This window comes from Protomyctophum parallelum, assembly GCF_964188405.1.
Source record: "Protomyctophum parallelum genome assembly, chromosome: 20".
In the NCBI taxonomy this organism is placed as follows: Eukaryota; Metazoa; Chordata; class Actinopteri; order Myctophiformes; family Myctophidae; genus Protomyctophum; species Protomyctophum parallelum.
The window spans coordinates 28945600-28967828 of record NC_139718.1 but is presented as its reverse complement, the minus strand read 5'-3'; the positions used below and the strand labels follow the sequence as shown (position 1 = coordinate 28967828).

The 22229-nt window shown below is 40.4% G+C and overlaps 3 protein-coding genes across 6 annotated transcripts in view; 1 reads left to right on the top strand and 2 right to left on the bottom strand.

The window, feature by feature from the left end:
• Positions 1 to 1699: 1699 nt before the first annotated feature.
• On the bottom strand, positions 1700 to 9286 carry vti1b (vesicle transport through interaction with t-SNAREs 1B). Its single transcript, XM_083792737.1, has 6 exons — positions 8992 to 9286; positions 8722 to 8780; positions 6153 to 6341; positions 5417 to 5590; positions 2721 to 2782; positions 1700 to 2620 (listed from the first exon to the last, which is right to left on the bottom strand). Exons 1-6 carry the CDS (start codon positions 9086 to 9088, stop codon positions 2527 to 2529), a joined length of 675 nt encoding a protein of 224 aa, XP_083648863.1. The 5' UTR covers positions 9089 to 9286; the 3' UTR covers positions 1700 to 2526.
• A 302-nt stretch (positions 9287 to 9588) lies between these two features.
• rdh12 (retinol dehydrogenase 12) lies at positions 9589 to 14400 on the top strand. Its single transcript, XM_083791912.1, has 7 exons — positions 9589 to 10063; positions 10801 to 10919; positions 11218 to 11373; positions 11471 to 11575; positions 12162 to 12371; positions 12716 to 12905; positions 13431 to 14400. Exons 1-7 carry the CDS (start codon positions 9990 to 9992, stop codon positions 13531 to 13533), a joined length of 957 nt encoding a protein of 318 aa, XP_083648038.1. The 5' UTR covers positions 9589 to 9989; the 3' UTR covers positions 13534 to 14400.
• A 977-nt stretch (positions 14401 to 15377) lies between these two features.
• The window catches only part of zfyve26 (zinc finger, FYVE domain containing 26), a 34332-nt gene continuing 27480 nt past the window's right edge, over positions 15378 to 22229 (bottom strand). For all 4 annotated transcript variants that reach the window (XM_083791485.1, XM_083791484.1, XM_083791487.1 and 1 more), the window contains exons 35-43: positions 21074 to 21289; positions 20524 to 20721; positions 20224 to 20304; positions 19622 to 19737; positions 19307 to 19478; positions 19028 to 19087; positions 18693 to 18875; positions 18450 to 18500; positions 15378 to 17508 (exon numbers count right to left, since the gene is read on the bottom strand). In XM_083791485.1, the coding sequence (XP_083647611.1) occupies positions 17293 to 17508; positions 18450 to 18500; positions 18693 to 18875; positions 19028 to 19087; positions 19307 to 19478; positions 19622 to 19737; positions 20224 to 20304; positions 20524 to 20721; positions 21074 to 21289 (1293 nt within the window). In that variant the 3' untranslated portion in view covers positions 15378 to 17292. The remainder of the gene's footprint in view (positions 17509 to 18449; positions 18501 to 18692; positions 18876 to 19027; positions 19088 to 19306; positions 19479 to 19621; positions 19738 to 20223; positions 20305 to 20523; positions 20722 to 21073; positions 21290 to 22229) is intronic.

Below are 22229 nucleotides of genomic sequence, written 5' to 3'. Positions count from 1 at the left end.
TGCTTGGCCTTACATCTGCTGTCATATGGCCAGCTCTAGATATGTCTGTCCTTCAATTAAACAAAATGCTTTTAAGGATTAACTTTAATACAGTGTAGGCAATTGGAATCTTAATAGTCAAAGAAATCCCATTTTGAACATGTTCATATTATAGTGATGTCACAGTACAAAATATTGCATCTGTGTGAGGAGTTTCCATGTCTTTCTTGTTTTCATATTATTCACACTTTTCTTTGATTGGCAGGTATACAATTCAAGTCTCATTGCTCATAATTGGCAGGCACCTTTAACCATGTGAACTCTAGCGTCTCAGGGGGGAGGATTTGTTTGGTGTAGAGGGAAATACTAATGGCCCTAGTGTAGCGCCTGGTCAACTAAATATGTATGTAAAGTGGTTAAGAAGTCACAATAGTGTTAAATGGAACTATGGACTCAATATTAAAAACACAGTGATAACACATTACACAGTGCATTTTTTTTTAATTTAAAAACAAACGGAGGGGTGGTATGTACTTACATAATGGTTAATCCCTTAAACAAATGCTAGTTGCTGAAATACCTTTAGATTTTATTACAGCACTCAGTTTTTGAGGGCAGGAGTCTGTCAGGTTGGCAAACTTGGCACACACCGTACATACTGGCTTGCCAATATTTTCTTCCTTGCAAAAATGTCCCAGATACATAAAATGGCTGCTGGGCATCACCTGCGGGTGCAGTCTTTTCAGGTGAGATGGTCACCCCATATATTTTCAATTGGATTCAAGCATGGGCTACGGCTGGTCCATTTCACCTTCTGTTGGTGAAGCCATTCTTTTGTTAAAGTTACAAAAGAAAGACAATAGAAAGCTGGTCAGGGAGGATGCCAAGAGGCTTATAACATTAATAAGAAGGAAGTTATGGTGCATTTATGGTAGCCTGAAACTAGATGAATCTCATATTGATTAGATTAGATTTCACTCCCTTCTAAGTAGCGAGGGACCAATCAGGAACCAGTATGCGAATATGGGGCAGGCTTATCACCAGAGGCCTTTTTTTAATCCGCCCCTTGGAAATGCAGGTTCCTCAGATTCCAGGCAGTGATAATAGTCTGGCCATGCCAGGCTATATATATGGCATAGGTCATAAATACCATAGACTGTAAAAAATATGGACAAAGCGTTCTCCGGGTCTAACATGAACGTAAAATGAAGCCTGAAATCGCTTCATTGTAAATCGCCATCTTTCTAGATCCGTTTGGTACCAGCTGGCCATTGGCTGGCTCCGTTTTGGACCAGCTGGCCATTGGCTGCCCAGACAACGAGGCGGGACTTCCCCCCTTCTTCTCCGTTGGTTTTTATTTTGACTCGAGTGGAAGGGGAATCCCGATCATAGACTGTAACGGTAGCCACGCCCCTCAGAACATACGTGATGTTTTTTTTTCTTTATGGTCATTTCTTTAATTAATGGGACCATACTTTTCCAAAAAGAATATTATGACATTAGAAATGAGACTTTAAACTAGTGACTGGAAGAAGAAAGTATTCATGACCATGTTTATTAAGGTAATACAGTCTAGGTGAAGTTGGGCCAAAATACATGGGCCTCTATGGAGCTATGGGGCTTTTTGGGTCCAGTCCAGCGCCACAACAGGCCATTATATGAACTACCGATTTCAAATGAGGCTTCACGAAATATCTGGCTGACTGCCCCCCTGATAAATACAAAGAAAACCAGCTTTCTATTGTCTTTTCATCAATGCTGGTTGGACTTCCTGTTTCTTGGTTATGTTACTGTTGTGCCATATCTTCCTCTCAACAATGAGATGCCGTTCATGCTTTGGGTTAATCAGATTGATGATACTATACTACTATTTAACAGTTTGAATGTGACTGGGTGAGAATATACATCCCCAATTACAATGATGCAACCATTTTATAAATGACAGTGATGTGCTGTTAGTACATCACAAAAACATGCCATTTTAACAGGGGTGTGTAGACCTTTAATATCCACAGTAAAAATAGATTAAATTGATACCATTTCATCAAATTTCGGAAAGTTCGGTACTAAACATACAGTATGTCATCACATTGATTGCTTATAATAAAAAAGTAAAATGCATTTCAGTCCAAAGCTGCCCAATTATCAAAGTATATAGGATACATTTCAAAAGCATTGGCTCCTGTATAATTCCTCGCTGGGGAATGAGAGTATAATTTACTATTCTCTGACCTATATTTATACTCCTTCATGGAACCTGCTCTGGAATCAGCAGAATCCAGTGCCTGTCTTGGGAAGCTTGTGCATTTCTAGAGAGCATCACCTCAGGGGCAGAAGAGAGAGGCAAAAGTCTAATAAAGAGTGATTCTCAACGGTTGAGTCAAATGTCAGTCAGGTGTACCTCTACTCATGGAGTAGAATCATCACTTGGGTATTTGCCGCCCTGGTGACGCCGTTAAGACCAGGTCATCTTGTTTGTCTATGAAGTGAGACCAGGAAAAGAAAGAAGAGGCTTTGCCTGGTTGTCAGTCACCTTCAGATGGTTGTTCATCTTCTGAAGAACTTAAGGTAGATCACAGCACCCAGTATGGCAAGCTCCATTATAATGATGACAGCTAGCAGCAGCTTATTGGTCATTAACCTGCAAGAGTATAATAAAGGTGGACATTAGGAAGAGGGTGTGAGAGCGACAACAGCACTTTATGCATGAAGTTTAAAAATATAGTATAACTAGAACTTACCGTCGGGACATGGCACGCAGGACCTTGCGGCTTTTACTGAGATTCTCTCCAGTGTGGACCAGCTACAAAGTACAAAAACACAGAAAGAAAAAACGATAATGCCATTGCCATTTCATCTATTGACATATTAAGCATCCGCAAGCATACACGCACACACACACGGCAAATGCAAGAGAGATCTACAGACTCAAGTTAGAGTGAACAAGGACGTGTATCACCCGCACAGGAATATTTTCCTACTGACATCACACAGACATGACGAAGAGCAAGTTGGCGGGGGTAATACACATACAAACATACACATACAAAAGTTAATAAAAAATACTTGCAAAAATGTCTCCCCAATGTCGTTATATGCCAATAAGGGCCTTTCTCAGCCCCACCCCTCTCCTATTGTTACTTGCGCAAGCAGAGCACGCAAGTATTGTGGTCGTGCTGGAATGTATGCACGTATGCTTGGTAGGTATATATACTGGATGTTGATGGTGACATAATTAAGATATGTATCAATGCCGGGTTATAACTGGCTTTTGATGGCGACGTAATAAAAATAGGTTTCAGATTACATACATGTATACATACAGACATTACCTTTAATTCACCCGATATCGAAACATATCCTAATTACGTCACCATCGACAGCCAGTTATAACCCGAATTTCAACTTACATACATGTATATATACACATACGCTACCTGTTACCTAACCAATATTGAAACACATCGTAATTACTTTACCATCGACAGTCATAGTTATAACCCGACATAGGATAGGACTGACGTATGGTGACGTAATAAAGATATGCATCAATGCCGGCCGGGTTATAACTGGCTTTTGATGGCTACGTAATAAGGTGTGATTTGGACTGGGAGGAGGAGTAGGACTAAGGCCCTATACGTCCTCTCTGGGGGGGGGGGGGGGGTACTACCTGTGAGTGGGGAGTGTTGGCTGATGAATGAATATCAACATCCTGATACATCCTGATACTGGGGGGGTCAACATCCAGTATACATACCAAGCATACATACATAAAAAAGCCAGCAGACCACAGTATAGTACTTTTAACTTGTATACACACACACACATACGTTACCTGTTACCCAACCTATTATATATATATATATATATATATATATATATATATATATATATATCTCGACCATACTTGCACGCTCTGCTTGCGCACCAGGCCTACTTGTAAGCACTCGACAAAGTGCAGTTCTAGTTTATATTGTTGTCACTGCTGTTGTATCCTACTCCTCCCATCCCACACTCCCTGCTGACACGTGCCACCCCAGCCCGTAGGAGGACTACGTGCAGTGTTATTATCGCCATTCGGTTTTGTCGAGTGTCTACAAACACAATTGGTCCTCCCCTGTATACACTGGAAAAGTCGGATGCAGTACGGTGGTGGACACAACCTCTGCGCCTGCGGTGATGGGCAGGTACTTTAGTACATTTACCAACATCACCCATTTTCACCTTATCTTTACATATTGGTCTCCATTAATACTCATCATAAGATGGCACCATTTCTATATACTCACTCTGCATCTGATTGGTGGGCTATGGATAGTTCAGAAACCTGCCTACCAGTGACATCATTGATTGGGATTCCAAGCTACAGTAATAGAAAGTACAGCCTGGGAATTATCACACATACAGAGGTCTCTTACCTGTGACTACCTTTGTCATTCCAGAAACCCATAACATTTTTAAAACAGTTGGCAAGGCCTTCTGCTTTTCAGATATACCTGTAGTAATAGCTGTATACATTTCATCTTAAATGTAATTATTTTTCAGCTGTGTAGCCAATGTCATTAGCTGTCATCCCAGAACTCATTCTAACAGTACGTTTTAAAGCGAAGACGAAATTTCTGGAAGTGGATTATTTGTCAATGGGACCCTCCGACCTGGCAACTACTGGCGATAGCTGGCGATAGCAGGCGAACATAATTAATTAATCTTTTGGGGAGACGTCTTCCGGCGATAGCCAATGAAATTCAAGTGTCACTCGCCGCTGTTAAAACGCACTGTCAGGAACTTCCTTCCAACTCCCGATTCCAGGTCCCATACTTAATGTTGAAATACAATGGATAACTGTTCACAGATCGCTGGACCCTGTCATAGCAAGGAGCAGTGCAATGCAGACTGGCCATTGTGCCTCAGGTCGTGGAAAAGAGCCTATTGTTTTGCCACCCCTTGTGACTCGATCAATTAAGGGTGATTTTCTGCGAATGCCAGTGAGCCTTTACTATGAGAGCCAGCAGAACATGTCTGTCTGTCTGTGTGTCACGCTGTAACACCACCCGCCCGCCACCAGAGGGCGCAGCTGTATATCACACAAAAACACACACACACACACACACACACACACACATGCACGCATGTACATCGCATGCACACACGCACGCAAAATAAATAAATAAAATAAATAAAAATAAATAAAGCTCTGTGTGTGTGTGTGTGTGTCAGACTGCCACAACAAATGCGTTCGCTTCCCGCGTTCACGCGTCTTACTTGTACCTTCATTGTTGCATGACCACATTATGACAAACATGTCATTGTTGTATGACAAATGCATAAACCTTATTGTGAACCCTACATAGACACAGCCCTAATTGATACATAATTAGTTTGAATGGCCAGCATCATGTCATGCCCTCATGAAGCAAATATTCACCAGACAACTCACTCTGTTTCTCGTGCGGTCCAGCTGTTCCCTCTGCTCTCCCAGCTCCTCAATGATGTCACTGCCTATTTGGTCTGTTTCGGCAGCAATACGCTGGCTTCGCTCAATGCTCTGCGTGGCATTGTTTAGAGAATCTGTGCCCTGGAGCAGCAAGGTTCTCTGTGACTGCAAGTGTGTCTAAAAGAGGTAGGAAAAATCACAATACTTTAGTTTAAAGGCAAGAAATATAAAGAAAGTTTGATTCGGTTAATGAACCTACTGAAAACCATAGTAGAAATCCACAAAGAACCAGTGACTGATAAATCACAAAAATCACATTCACTATTTGACCAGCCAACTCTAGTTTAACAGAATAGGACCCTTAAATGAGGTGCAGTTATCTGCTAAAGTGGTCAGAATGATCAAATATATGCAACATGGGGAAAATATGGCAGCAGAAATATGCTAATACCGGTACGTAATCTGCACAGGTTTGAATCTTTGAAACCCACATTTCTATTAAAATGTTCCAAAATATTGGAATTAATAGTTAATGGACACACCATTTCTTCCAGTACCAGGAATATATATTAACCCAATAAAACCGGGATATTCTTTTTTGCTATTCAAAAAAGCAGTTGTGAGCTTGTACGTCTGATATTTTTGAAAAATCTTGAAAGTGTGATTTAGAAGGCATTTGTAGTATCAGGTCAGGTCAAAGAAACATGCTGATAGTAACCCAAGTACTTCCCACACTCACACTGTGTTCATTTTGAGATGAATAGATGCCCAGGTGGCCAACTCCTTCCCCTAGCCGTGGCCCTGGATCGGTGCTTTTAAACTCTCTCTGTAGTTTGCCCAGATCCCTGCGGTACAGGCGAACCTTTGTGACCATTCCATTTCGAAAGGAGGAGGGCGCAGAATGCAACTCTTGCTCCATTCCTTGTAACTGTGGACAAACAATCATATTATGTAAGATCACCACACACAACTTATGAGGGGTGTTTATATGCAAACCAGGTGCTCACCGGAGAAGTACAGGTAACAAAATGTGTTAAAATAGTAAAAAGGTGTCCTGGATCAGTCGGAATAAGACATCAGATAAAAAAGAAAGAGATCCGGGCACTCAAAGTTTAAAAAGAGGAGAAGATACTTTATATTAATTCATTCTGATTAATAAAGTATCTTCTCCTCTTTTTTTTTTTGTGCCCAGGGCAGGATCTCCTTTTTTATCAGAATTTTGAAGCCAACAGGTTATTGTTGACATACTTACAGCTCATACAAGGGCACATGAGCCCGATGTTAACTATGTGTTTATACAGTAAATGTATTGATACAATGATGCAGAAATAAGATAAGATAAACAAGGCCAAATTAAGTTAAATCCTCTCATCTGTGATTGATTGATTGATTGATTTAACAACAGTTTTCAGAATTACAGTACATTTCAAGTACAACTCAATACAAAAAAAACGGTTAACTGTGTGACACCATAAAGCATTACACTTGTTTACAATAGGCCCCACCATTTTCAATTCATCAAAACATTTAGAGACGTACGAATATACACAACTATATATATAGTCAAAACAGGAAATCATCATAGAGGAGGTAAAAAGGGAAAAGAAACATATACAGTGAGGGGGGAAAGGGGTGGGTGGGGGATTCAGATTTTATGGGGGCCAGTTTCGAATTGCAGCCGTCCATACAGTAGGTGCCCTTTGAGAGCAGTTTTGAAGGAGTCAAGGGATTCGCATGTCTAATGACTGTTGGTAGGGCGTTACACATTTTGGTGGCATAGGAGCGAAATGAATTTAGTCCCTTGTTTGTGCCAAATCTGGGGTGCACATGGTTAGTTGAACTCCCTCTGGGTGTGGATTTAGTTGACATTAAGGAAGTATTTAGACAGGTACAATGGTACATGGGTATCTTGGTGCTGTAGCGAATCTTGTGGATCAGACCCATTGCAAGTTGCTGTACTCGTCAACCCTAAGCCATTCCAGCCTGTCAAAGTGGGCAGGAGTGAGGTGGGTTCGGGGAGTTTGGCCAAGTAGTAGCCTGACCAGTTTGTTTTGGGAAGTCTGGAGCCTTGTTTTAAGGGCCTTAGAGGTGCTGTGGTACCAGGAGGTGCATGCATAGTCAAAGAAACCTTGTACGAGGGCTTTCAAGGTGTTTTTGTTGACCAGTGAGGAGATCCTGTATAGGAATCTTGTTCTTTGGTTGACTTTTTTGATTACGTTGGTGGCCATTTTATCACCGGAAAGATTTTCCTCCAGGATGGAACGAGGTAGGTAATTTCATCTTTTCGTATGATAATAGTGTCACCCACTCTAACCAAGAAGCCATCTGCCTTGCTGAGAACTATTTGATCCGAATAGAATGGATTCAGTTTTTCCCAGGTGTAAAGATAGTTTGTCATCAGTGAGCCAGGTGCAGATTCTACCGAGTTCAGAGCTGAGGGCCTATTCAATCTGCAGTTTGTTCCTGTCCAAGACCAGCAGTGCTGAGTCATCTGCGAACAGGAACAAATTGCAGTCACAAGCTGATGTCATGTTGTTTACATATATTAGGAACAGTAAAGGCCCTAGTATGCTTCCTTGTGGAACGCCACAGCTCACTGGGAGGGGGGGGGGGGGGGGGGGGGACAGTGTTCCGTTCACCTCCACCATCTGTTCTCTCCCCTCCAGGTAGGATTGCATCCAGCTCACTGATGTGCTATCAAAACCAATTGTTTTTAGCTTGTTAACCAGTATGGAGTGGTTCACGGTGTCAAAAGCCTTTTGGAGGTCCAGCATGACCATGCTGCAGTATTTGCCAGCATCCGCCTCGTGTTTGATGTGGTCGCTCAAATAGAGGAGGCATGTGTCAGTGGAGTGGGATGTTCTGAAGCCAAATTGGGCAAGACCAACCTGTTCAACTTGTTCATAGACTATATTCTAAACTTTGGCCAGTTTGAAATCTTGGGGGACCTGTCCCTGTTTGATGGAGAGGTTTATTATGTGGGTGATGATTGGAGCTATAGAGATGGCCCGAGTCTCTGAGAAATTTGGAGGGAATATTGTCATGGCCAGTGGCCTTGTGGGGTTGAAGGGCACACAGTATTTTAAGTACCTCAGTTGTTACCTCTGTCAGTTTAAAATCATCTTTACAAACACCTAGGTTTTTGTAGATGATTATTGAATTGATTATGAATTATGATTATGAAAAGTCCTGATCACAGCACTGCTGCCATGGAAACAAACAAGCTCCTTACTCTTTGCTAATATAATATGTAAATAACTTCGTTCACATAATGTTAGTTTATCTATGAAACCAAGAGAGGGACTTGCCAATTCTTCAGCCTCTCCCTGCCTTTCATCGAAGGCTCTCACCAATCTCTTCTTCTCCTCTGCAAATGCAAGAACATCACGTTAGCTTAGCATACAGTGTTATTACACAGAAACACCATCTTAAATGTTATATTACAATTACACCGACATTATTTATGTTAGCTTCGTGTTATATATTGCACAAACAATATTTATAATGTTACTTTTAGTTGTATTACAACGCATACATTGTGTAGTTTGAAGCTTTACACATAGCTACTACAAGTTTACCTCCGTAACATTTCACAGCTTTCTCCGGCATCAGCTTGAGCTCTTCATACAGTGACTTGTATATTTCGTGCAACTTCTCAAATTCTTCCGAAGACATTTTGCTTTCACTGTAGATAAGACACTGTAGATAAGCTGATCCCTTGATGAATACGCTTTCTTCGGTACTAAGTGACAGTCTACTGTAGTAGCTACAAACTCTAATATCATCAGCTCGGTGTTCGATAACAGGTGCGGTGTTGCCGTGTTATTCTTCTTAGATAGGCCACTTTGTTGATACATAAAATAATTAGAATCTCGGGACTCTCTTCCGCATACGGGTCCTCGGGATCAGTCAGTTGTTGACGACAACCACCGTTTGTGCCTATGGTGAAGGTCGTAAATAATTGTATTTTTCATGCTACCACATTGATTTTTGTAAATATATATATGTTTGTTTTTAATGCAAACGAATGGAAATAAAGATAATCACTGTTTGTGTCAAATATTTGTTCAACTATGGCCTTCTTTTATATGCAGGCACAGAACTGAACAGCTTTCACTGGTGTATTCTGGTAAATGTAGGTTTGGTACATGGTTCTATATGGGGAAATTATTTATCAGCTTTGTAGTTTCTATCCAACAAATCAATATTTAATCTAAAGCGTACATAATATTATACATCAGGTTTTAGAGATTAAGTCTGTTTTACTTGTATAGCCAATACCAGCTAATATGACTTGCTGCCTGTGATACACAGTTAATTTAATGTAATACTCAATAAATATTCAACTCTTTTCAAAGCATTAGCATTATTATTATCATTATCATCGTTTTCCATAGAAATGGTAATCACATAAACTATACCATGGTAAAGCATCTCTGTCATTTAGCTACAGTACAAACTACAATCCCATGATTCAGTCAGAGCAAAGAGCATCTCTGCTACAGTAGCCCCCACATCAGCTGTTCTGAGTAGTGGGAGGCAAGTGGAGCAAAGAGAAAGGCGCAAACCCTGCACGATGGTGCTTTTACTGATCGTCGCAGGCCTTGGAGTAGTAATATTCTCGGTGTTTTTATTTGCGCCTCACATAAGGTAAGCAGCAGCAATTACTAGCACAGTTACTATTCCATATAATGTATACTGTAATTAATGGATATGACGAGTCTCAGTCTGGCAGTGGCAGACTGGCAGTACATCATTTGCAGCGATCATTAGCCTATAATGAAGATAATTTGTATGGTAAAATGCATGTCATTTCCCAGGTCAGGCCAACTCATCTGACAGTTGACATCTTATCCTGTGTTTTGTATTATTCCATTCGGATGTGCTTTTAAATCAGTTATTTACAATGACATGAATTAAAAACAGAAAATAATGCATAGACAGATGTGTAGTTCTGCATAGATGAGCCAACGGTCCAACCCATCTGATATGCATAAACCAATCTGAGCGTTGAGCGTAGGCGGAGTTCTATTTGTATGCATTAATGTTGCGGGGTCATTGGCTATGGGGCGGCTCTATTATGTGGCGTGGGTCGTACGACTTCAGAGTCGAAATACAGTATTCATTTTTAACCAGTAGTAATAGTAATTATTAGGTTTGACATGATATTCTCATCTATATTCAGGGGAATGTGGTTTTGTTTGGTTTTGTTGACCTGCTTCCTTTAATGTTGTGGATACATTTAATCTCATTCTACTGTTGTACACAAAATTACTCAGCCAAATTCCTCAAATGTGAATTAGTCATTAGGATTAGTAATTCAAGTTATATTATAGGCCTATACACTTATTTTTTTGAGAATAAGTTAACAACTCAATTCTAAACAGGAGATATGCAGCTGGACCTGTGTGCAAGTCAATAGCTCGCCTTGATGGGAAGACCGCCTTAATCACTGGAGCTAACACAGGGATTGGGAAAGAAACAGCCTTGGACCTAGCTATAAGAGGTGAGGTAGAAGTTATACCCTCCAAATAGACTTATTAATGGTGTAAATGTAAATCTAGTGGTTTTAGCCTCAGAAAATGGCAAAAAAATGAAAAATGGTGAGTAATGCATACACAGTTCATTAAAATGTACAACATATTTCCCCTCATACATACGATGAAGTAAAGGAGCATCTGGTATCATTGTTCACTTTGATATCCCCATGGGGAAAAATGGGTCATCTTTAGTAAAGAGAGTAGTAACAGAAAAATGACTAGGCCTACTGTGTGAAAATACTGAATGAATGTTTTTAATGACAGGGGCCAGGGTGATAATGGCTTGTCGGGATGTAGAAAAAGGTGAGGAGGCTGCAGCCAGTATCCGTGCCGTATACTCCGAAGCACAAGTGGAGGTTCGAGAGCTGGACTTGGCAGATACGTGCTCTATACGTGCCTTTGCACAGACATTTCTCAGAGGTACATATATATTTACTGTGACTGAGATACCTTTTTTTTAATTCATCCTCAATCCATCATAACTGCAAAGTTTTTCTTGCACTGTTTTTCTGTTTAGAGGTTGACCATCTTCATATTCTTATTAACAATGCTGGGGTGATGATGTGTCCCTACAAGAAAACCACAGATGGCTTTGAGATGCAGATCGGAGTAAACCACCTAGGTGAGGATTTACAGAAATCTATTGAGAGTAAAGTAACATTAAACAGGATAGGGCTCCTGTAGCCTCCATGTACTGATTGGTCACTTGGTCAGTAGCCTACATGTACAACCTGGTTGACTGACTGACTGACTGACTCTTGGATGAAAAATGTCATACAAAGTAGAAATAATCATTCTAGGCCTCACCAGTAGCTGAAAGGGGTGGTTAATATTTAGTTAGTTAGTTTAGTTGGGTGGTTAATATTTAGTTAGTCGCACACCCCCAAAATAGCAGACCTTTTATTGAACTGTACTTTCCTGTGCTTATTCCACGAACTGTTAATAAAGTTTTCAATCAATCAATGCAACCAAGTATAAATTAGGGCCTGGGGTTAGTGTGCAGACTACATAATCACCTGCTTCAGGAACTGGCTGCAGTTCTGCATGTCAAAAACCTCTCCCGTCTACAAAGTTTACAAATTGAATATTAATTGATCCAAAACCCTTAGCAGTCCCTTTTTGCAATCAAGACAGGGACTATCAATAATTAGCTGAATAATAAAGTGAAAAGCTCTGCACCACTGACGTTTTCCTTACCACTGCTGTAGGCCACTTCCTGTTGACCTCGCTGCTGATTGGTCTGCTGAAGCGCAGCGCACCAGCCCGTATTGTCGTCGTTTCCTCTCTGGCACACAACTTTGGCTGGATCCGTTTCCATGACCTACAGAGCCAGGGCAGCTACAACAGTGGGTTAGCATACTGTCAGAGCAAGCTGGCAAATGTGCTCTTTGCCAGGGAGTTGGCACGTAGACTCAAAGGTAGACACACACATGCGGTCATACCTGTACATACATAGTATACACATTACACACACGATTCTCTTCCTCAGATTTGAGCATACACACACACACACACACACATTTGGCGTTTTGACTGTTTTCGCATTTTATTGAACTATACATGGTCACCAAACCTGTCTTTGCATTTTATTGAACTATACATGGTCACTACACCATTGTGGAGATTTCTGGCACTACACTATATGAAAACACTTTAGTGTGTTTAGTATTTTATTTTGATAACACTGCAGGTGAAGAACCAAGGTGAAAAAATACCTTCCACTGTTCCACAGTACTTCCCTCCAATGTGTTTCTCCTGACAGGTTGTAATGTGACTGTGAACTCCGTTCACCCGGGAACAGTAAACTCAGAGCTCACCAGACACTCAACCCTCATGACAATATTCTTCGTCGCCTTCTCCTTGTTCCTAAAAACACCACGGGAAGGAGCACAGACATCCATCTACTGCGCCACGGCAGAGGAGCTGCACTCCATCTCTGGGAAACATTTCAGGTAGCTAACAGCAGATGAGTTTTACCAATAACCAAAAGTACAGTAGTCACAGGACTTTGTTCTAAATTAAGTACTAATGACAGAACAAACTCTTGATACTCAAGATAATATTACAATCATACAATTAAGGCAAACAGAAATTGCGTTGTATAATCCAAACTTGGCCACAGTACTTTCACTAGCAGTTACTGTATGTATTACATGGGTTCCCAAACCTTTCAGCCCCGAACCCAAAACAATTCTGCCATTGACTCACGACCCCAACCTAACCCCCAGAGGTAATTTTATAAACATGCACGTTTGTTACAAAACCTCTATATCCCTGGGCTTAATACATTACAATCACGGTTAAAATGTATTAGTAATCATTATATTGTATTTCACTCATCCTATTCAGGTGTGTAAAACATTTTTGATGACCCAAAATAATTTAGTGAGCCCACCGATAGTGTCCCGCAACCCCATGTGGGGTCCTGACCCCAACTTTGGTAACCCCTGATGTATTATACATTCTCTCTCCCACAGTGATTGTGTCCCTGCCTTCGTTGCCCCGCAGGGCAGGAGTGAAGAGACAGCACGGAAACTTTGGGAAGTCAGTTGTGAACTTCTCTGTATTGAATGGGACTGATTCAAGCCTTGTACTGTCATCTATCTCAGTTCTCAAAATTCTTATCCTTTCAAACCTCATTTATTTGTTTCATTATTAGTTTTGAAATGTACTTTTAATGTTTAACTAATGACATTACAAGCAGCTGGGGTAATTATGTAAAAGTATCTTAATGCAACGTTGCTGTTTTTGTGTAATATTGCCGTAATTACATTTTAATACAGTGCATTAAGTATTTTGGTATACCAATTGAAATGGTTCCACACAACAACTCAACTGTATTTGTATGTAAGCCACAAATACTTTGTATTATATATTTTTTGTGACACAATGTGAATACTATGTCAGCAAAAAAGCAACTTAATATATTGTGATGCTGTAGGAAAACTGTGAAGGGTCCAGCCAGGGTAAATTATAAATCTATTACTAGAAATTTGTTTTTAGATTTATTCTTAAATTACTCCAGGATTTGCCATCATATTGCTTGATTTTGTGCATTTCTGAAAGAGTTCAAGGGGTGTGGAATGCTTTCTAACAAGTTAAATTAAATAAGCTTTTGTAGATGTACTATATTTATACCATGTATTCATATAAAATTACAGTTTGTTATAATCCTTGCCAATTTTTAAAAATATTAACCGTTTCCTACAATAAACTTGAAAAGGTTGCAACCCCTTGCAATATTTACAGAGAAATGTGAATTTTCGCAAAAGATCCCTCTGCAAATCCCTGGAGTAACTATCATTCCAAGCTTGGTTCTTGCGTTCTTAAGGTTTCTTTTTGCCATTTCTGTTTCTCTCTTGGCATTCACTATGAGTAAGGTTGCCAAGAGATTATAGCATTTTATACAACAGTGAAACATGCCTTTTACTACATTTACATCCATGTCTGGAGTTGAATGTTTACATTTCATGTAAATAAATAGACATTAATAGAAAGTGGCTTCTTTTATTTTCTCTTGTAATAGCTATTATTCTCTCAAGCATATATTAAAGTTAAAGAGTGATGCACACATACTAAAAGTAAAAGAGTGAATGTTAAAGAGTAATAATGCATGCCTACTAAAAGTGAAAGAGGGATGTGCAGTGCACCACCTACACAACGTGAAAATGTGATACATGCCTTTAATGGTCTGAAGTGCAAAAGTTCCAGCTATGTGCAGCTGGACATGTCTGGAATAGTACAAAAGCATAGTGGAAAAGTACAAAAGCATAATTATCATCAATTGTCCAAACCTTGTCCAAAACGGTTAGTTTTCAGAAAATGGAAACAAGGGAGATGTCGATACATATCTTGATGTATTTTTGAGATATCACGTTCACAAGGTTGGGTGGGAAGAATGGATGGATAACCTCAAAACATAATGCCTCTGTGCATGGCTGTCCCCTAGGAAGGCATGGGAAAAAAGAACGTTTCCATTATAGCAACATAACACTGTATGCTTCCATGTCAAACATGAAAGAGGAAATAGTCAATCCATGGGGGCCACCATGACATGCAGTATGTTCAACATGAAGATGCATTCATAGGCAGGAGTGTCACTGGGTCCTCCAGTAAAGTAAATGACAGTGAACACAAAAGTAGGGTGCTTATGACTTACAGTACTGTATATCTATGATTTACAATGCAACACATTTTAATCTACATTTAAAGATAAATAGAAGACAACTTGAGCAGATTGTGGAGTTTCTATTGGCCTCCATGTCAAACCTTGTGAAATCAAGTGACACCAGATAAGAAAAAAAAGTTGAAGTAATGTTGTGAAAAGAAAATCTAAAATCAAAAACCTCAAAAATAGTGAAGGTTAGGCACTATGAATGGGGTGTTTGTAGCCTGCGAGAGAATAAAACGAATGACATCATGTACATTTATATACACAATCCACATTTATTAGTGATGTTTTGTCAACATGGCAACTGTATCACAGTAATTTTAACAATCTGAAAAGGCAGATTCTTTATTAAATGAATTCATTATTAATTAAATCAGACAACACTAGTCTCAAAAACCAAATGTTCTGAGGACAACTACATTTTCTTTCCTCACCATTACTCAAACACCATTATCATTAGCAGTCAAAATATCCTTACCAAATTTACACTAGTTTTCCTGAATCATTTGTTATTTGAGACTCACTAAGTATAAAGTGCGGCAGTGAAAAGACAACAGTCCTGATCATATAGGCGGCTTTGAGTGCAAACGCATCCATATAAAATGACAATGGGCCCATCTCAACAGCCTAAAATGGCTTCTTCTCATCTCACTCACAATGACCATGTTTTCTTGAGAGGGAAAGAGAGGCCAGGGTGTTATTGTTTAAACTACTGTTGATGCGTGACACTTGAATGCATCTGATCATATCACCAGATCGGCACCATGATGCCTGGCTAAATATAGTGTAAACATAAATATAGTCCACAGCTTGACAAAGCTGATACTGTAACATAGGTGACCATCATGAACAAAAAAGTTTAACCTGGAAAATATGGAAACCGTTTTCAAGGCATGACGTTATTTTGGCCAGGTTGTGACACACACACACACACACACACACACACTCCCTTTTTGATTATTTCTGTATGCCTATATATATATATTATATACACATTAAAATAATTCACAGGTTTGTTTCTTTTCAGAATGATATGAGCAACATGTTTTTTTTTTACAGAACAATATGAAAACATGGTTTCACAGCAGTGATGGAGCTAATTACTTTACAACTTTTCAAAAAGAATTTTTTTTAAGGCAATTCCATATATGCTTGATTTTCTGAGACAAAACATTAAAAGACACAATCAGGATTTTCATATTTCATGTTTTCAATTCGAATGACCTTTCCAAGCTCAACTTCTTACACATTAATATTTCATTGAGGTCCCTTTGTGCATCCAACTTCCAAGTATTTTTAAGGAGTTTTCTGGAAAGCTCCTTTTTGCTAACCTTAAATGCCCTTTCAGTACCTCAAATGCCATGTTTTTCTTGTTTATTATTATTAATATTATTATTATTATGATCATTATCATTATCATCAATTAATATTATCCTCATTAAAAATAAATAGGTTAATGATGGTAAAAACATTGATGCAAGGTGAAACCAACAGGTAAACAGCATAAACAAGAACACAGTTCAAAACTGTCAATTCTAAATTGAAGATTCCAAATTATCTGTGTTCAGAGGTATTGAAAGTGTAACAATATTTCCTGGCCTGGTTAAACTTGGGAAGTTTCATACAGCTCATTGCATTTCCATTTGAATGACGCAAAACCCCACTTCATCCACAAGCTAAATATAACGAGGACAAAATAAATGGCACAGCACAGCACAATCCACTAAGACATTTTCAGAGGCTTTCTTGTAAGCAAAATTATATTTTCCCTTTTGGCTGAGGTAGAACATAAATACTCGTTAAGAGATTATGCCTAGAAGTTTAGTGTTTAAAGTTTAACCATGTGTGCATATTGGGTCTTTAGTTTTTTGTTTGTTGAATTCTTGTCATATATTGTTACATAGAGTGGTTGTCATTCTAGTGCAGTTTCGCCGTTCCTTCGCCACAGAAATGGATTGAAACACACAATAATTACAGTCAATAAGACCAGAGTGGGCGGGATAAAGCACAATGGTGTTTCAGTTAAAATAATAGGAGTCTGCACAAACAATGGGTATTGAAGGCAATCATAAGGGTTCCTACTGTAGTACTTTTCTTTACCTCTTTACCTCAACTAGACAGCATTTGGAGGTTTTGGTCATGAGGGAGCATTGGTGTGATGTCATTACCTAATACCTAGCGTTGGGTCGTCCCTGGCGCTGCTGTGAGCTTTTGTTGTGGTGCTCAGACAGCCACTGGCGACAGATGTTCTGCATCACTGAGTCCTCTGCAGCCTCAGCAGCCTGCAGGACCTCCTGTACCAGCGGGCCGGCTCGGCTCTGCTCCAGTTTCACCGCCAGGAGGTACGCTGGCCGCAGCTTGCTGCACTGCAGGTAGGCCTTGATCTGTGAATGGAGGCATGATGGTAACACTGCAGTCTTAATGCTAATGATGCTAATGCTAATAAAGTTGATAACGATGAAACACACCGACACGATTATGATTCATTAATATAATAAATTAATATGGTGCTTTTCTAAATTAAAAGGTGTGCACTTCTTCATGGCCCTGAAAATAGATAGGCCTTAGTCTTTAGATAATACAGTAATGTGAATACGTAGTAATAGTAATATTGTATATAACAAGGCATTTTAATCATGCTAAATAACTTTTGAATGTTAAAGGTAGGGTACGTAAGTGATATATTTTGGTTAAAACGAAACGTTTAGTTTTTAGTTTAAAAAAAAAGGGGTAAAGTGGCACTACAGTAGGTAACTTTCTTAACTGAATAAAATGTTATTTTGTCTGTATGATAGAGAGCATGTTAATACAATATAACTTATACAATTGAGATGGTTATATTTTGTCACCCTGCACTTCTATTGAGACATTTTTATTGTGTCTTGTCGAAGGTCATGTCAAACCTAGACCATGGGCGGAGATTGGGGGGGTGCAGGGGGGGCACTGTTTGTTTTTTAAACTTAACTTCTGGCTTCTGACTGTAGTTTGTAATCATCTCTCTTATCATGATATGATGACTCGCTGTACGGCTGTAGTGCATGTGTGTAAGCTGCTGTACTACCTAAATAACTCATTTTTAGGGGTTAGGGCATTGTAAAAACGCTAAAATAATAAAATAAAGGTAAAAAAAAATGGCGGTGTCGCGGTGTCGGGTGTCGTTCGCCAAGCAGTCGCACCCCCAGGCATCAAGTTCAAGCTCCGCCTATCCTAGACATGATAGGATATGATACGAATTTTGACCTGATGGTCAAGAATCTATTTTTCCCCTGAACAAGCAGGCAGGCTCTATTAGCTATGGGGTAAAAAACGAAATTGAGCATTGTACCTTGTTCTCTGTGCTCTTCGTCTCCAAAATCAGACTCTCCAACTCCTTGGCCTAAATAGAATACCGTAAATGTCATCAGGAATCTACATAGCAAAGAGCATATTATTCTAAGCACACATTTCATTTCTACCGTGTCAAAAAGGACATGGTAAAGGACAAAAAGGACAAACTCGCATACATGTACTGATTGTATAATGTCGGTCCGTTATTTAAATCTACTATGTCAAAAGGACCAGCACTCACATTGGCAGGACCCTTTTCTGCAACAGAGACACAGCTGAGGATGATAGCGTCACAGTCGTTCTTGGTGGCTGTTCCAGACTCCCCCACACACTTTAGCAGCTGACGGACAGCCCCGTACTGCCTCTGACGGACCAGCCTCTGACCTGCACGCACGTACACCGTCTGAGCATCCAGCTGGAAGTCCTGGTTGGAGGGGAAGGAGGAAGGGAGGGAGGGATTGAGAGTGAAACACACAAAACAGTCATATTTTATTAAAGCTTAGGGACAATCATATCCTGTTTTGTGCAACTGTGACAGAACAGAGCACATCTCTCTCATACTGTACTGTACTGTACCTGTATGACTCTGTATGCTATACCGAACCCCTCCTCGATGTTCTTCCCTCCAAGCATCACCTGGAAAAGTACACATTTTGTTATGGTCTCCATTACACACAAACTACAGATGTTTTTTCTTTCACACAGAATACTGAAGATGAAAATAGCAGATCCACAAGCTCACACGCTACGATGCAACGTTGTGTGTGTTGTGAGCTTGTATTTTTGGCATGTAACACCATGATATGACAAAGTAAGTAATACATTGCCCATAATGAAACACACAAATCAGCCCACCTTGCAGGCCACCTCAATCTTGTTGTTGCTGTTACCAAACAGTGTGGGGGGTGCAGTGGAAGCTGTGATGTTGTTGGAAGGGCTATTCTGTACAGTCTTGGAGGATGCTGAAGATTCACATCGATGAAGGAACCGCGTCACCTCCAGCTGAAGCTCAATTGTGTTCATGTGCCTGGAGGCAATAGCAGATCATAAGACGCTATGGTATACGTACATAATGTAAACACCAGACAGATATACTGTACCAATTACTCAATTATTTTTGGTTGAATTAAATGCACAGTAAATGCACCCCTGGTGTGTAAGCACCTTTACCTGGACACATCGTTAGTGGACATTGTCTTCCTGAAGGAGTTGACTGCAGACTTCCTTCGACCTTGCTGCTCCTGCAGGTACGTCCTCAGGTGTTCCTTGGCTCTGACCAACCACCTCTGATCAAGGTCAAAATTATACAGTCAGCGGTTAATGTCAAGGCCAGGGTCAAAGTGATCTTTAATTACAAATGTCCTAATTCGTTTGGTTGTTATTGCTTTCTTTTGGGGACTTTGAATTCAACATAAATAAATATAATTTGTAACTTCTTTCCACTGCTAAATAAATATAATTTGTAACTGCTGCACCTGAGGTGAAGAAACATGTGAGTGCGTCACATTATACATTTCAGCACCTCACGTACTTGGTCACAATCAAAGTAAACATACTGTACTACTGTACTAACCTGATAGTTGGGTGGTTTGACTGTTTGCCCACTAAAGCCCTTTATTCTTCGTCATATAACAAGTAGCAAAAATAGCAGACCTACATACACATAAGTCACGTTTTCGAAAAGTTTTTTTTTTTGCCATGTCCAAGGACACCAGGTTGAAAGTGTAAAAAAAGAGAGAGAAAAAGAAAATGGGGCAAACGATATAGTATACCTGCTGTTCTCCCAACTGCAAGTATGATTGAGCCCCATGGGTGAAGAAACGGATACATGTCATGGCCGCCCGCACGTGATCCTGTAGAATAAAATAACCATTATGATTTATGTGGGATTTTGTTTTAGAAATAAAAAGCTCCTTAATCTCCTAAGCACTGAATGACAATGTATTTGTTCAAATTGAAATAATATTTGAATTGTGTGTGCGTGTGTACACACACACACACACACACACACACACACAGACACACAGACACACAGACAGACAGACAATATACTACATATCAATGATTCAGACCATCATGAACTGCTGAATCTGGTAGAGGGTGTGGAAATATCCCCGGCGCTGCAGGAACTGGCAGGAGGCGATCAGGTATCGGCTACAGGCCTCCAGGCCGGGATCCAGGGTCTCCAACATTCCCTGCAACATGCCCAGACGACTGCACTCCAAACTAGGTTGCAGCACGCCTTCCAAGAACACCTCATCCAGGCAGTCCTGGGATTTAAACATTCATTGATGATGCCTATTGCTCATGAGTGTTCCCCTTTCTTCTTCTTTTATAAGTCCCCTCAACAGTTCAGCAAACTTTTGCATGAATTATGATTAATGAATGATTAAAAAAAAAAAAAAAAAAAAAAGAATGCGATGAAAGGAGTAGATGTACACACGCTAAAGTTTTGTGACACGCTCGGCTATTATTGTATGCACCATTGTATAATAAGAAATAAAATAAAAACACCTGCTTCTTGATTAATATACTGTACTTGACCAAGATTAAGTCAGTTATTGGTTCTAAATGGTTTAGATACACAGTATTTCCGGTTAATTGCCCAGCCCTACTCCTCACCTTGCTGAGCAGGTGTACCAGTGCCTCCCTCATGCAGTCGTGACGCATATAGAAGCTGATCAGGGCCAGGTGTGTTCCATAGGCATTCAGGTAGTACAGACACTCCTGGTGGAGGCTGCTGTTCAGGACCTGTCCCTCGGGCCAGTCCACTGGACCGGACTCAGACAGGGCCTCATTCAGCTCCCACAGAGAAGCCAGGATGTCCTCACCGAAAGGCTGCAACAAACAGACGCACACCCCATAATGTACCACCACCACACGCGCATGATGAATACACAGTGAACAGAACACCTTGAAGACTATAGCTTTAATATTTCTCAAAAACATAAATTGTCATAATTTTGAACATACTCTCAGTCACAGACACAGCGGATCCCAAACGTTGCCCTCGGATAGACTAGACACCACCGGAGAAAAGGCTGACCTAAGATAACCTGGTGGCAAAGAACTGCAGAGCCCGAGTTGCTGGAGAATAGAGATGGGTCTCTGGTAGGCACAACTTGTTGCCAAAGACACCAAGAAACATCATCGTAGCCTCATGCCCCATAGGAGGGCGAAGAGCATTAGTAAAGTAAGACACGTCACGCTTTCTGGCTGGAGGTGCTTTGGCTTTGTGTCATCATGCATGATTTGTCTACTTCGAAGGGGACATACAAATTGTCCATAGGTCGTTGCGACCACAGGTTGCATTTACTATGGAATTGTTCATTTCCAGTCAGTGTGTTGGTTGGTCGGTCAGCCCAGGAAAGCCCCCCATATAGGTGATGTTCATTGTGACATCACGTGACATGAGCCCCCATATATGGTGACCAGGTCATCGTGACATCACACACAGGTCGCATTTACTATGGCATCAGGGATATCCATCCTGTCATAGTAAATGCGACCTGCTTTCGCAGTTAAGCCCATATATGGAGATCCCTGAGGTCATCAATATTGGCCAGCAATTCTACATCTGGCCCTCATCAAACCCTGTACACTCAATAGAATGTCCCCGCTACCACCCTTAGATCTCCATATATGGAGCTGACCTGTTCCGACATTCCATATGTTGATCTGACCTCATCAAACCCTGTACACTCAAGACATGCTCCTTATATGACCAGTACAGAATTCATTCCATGTTGATCTGACCCCCCATGCCACAGCGCCAGCG

Excerpts from the sequence above, each read along its gene's own strand:
- rdh12 (XM_083791912.1), top strand. The coding sequence starts at position 9,990 with ATGGTGCTTTTACTGATCGTCGCAGGCCTTGGAGTAGTAATATTCTCG. Across the intron at positions 11,374-11,470 it reads TGCACAGACATTTCTCAGAG|AGGTTGACCATCTTCATATT; the intron begins GTACATATATAT and ends TTTTCTGTTTAG. Across the intron at positions 12,906-13,430 it reads ATCTCTGGGAAACATTTCAG|TGATTGTGTCCCTGCCTTCG; the intron begins GTAGCTAACAGC and ends TCTCTCCCACAG.
- vti1b (XM_083792737.1), bottom strand. The coding sequence starts at position 9,088 with ATGTCTTCGGAAGAATTTGAGAAGTTGCACGAAATATACAAGTCACTG. Across the intron at positions 2,783-5,416 it reads TGGACCGCACGAGAAACAGA|CTGGTCCACACTGGAGAGAA; the intron begins GTGAGTTGTCTG and ends TGTACTTTGTAG. Across the intron at positions 2,621-2,720 it reads CTGCGTGCCATGTCCCGACG|GTTAATGACCAATAAGCTGC; the intron begins GTAAGTTCTAGT and ends ATACTCTTGCAG.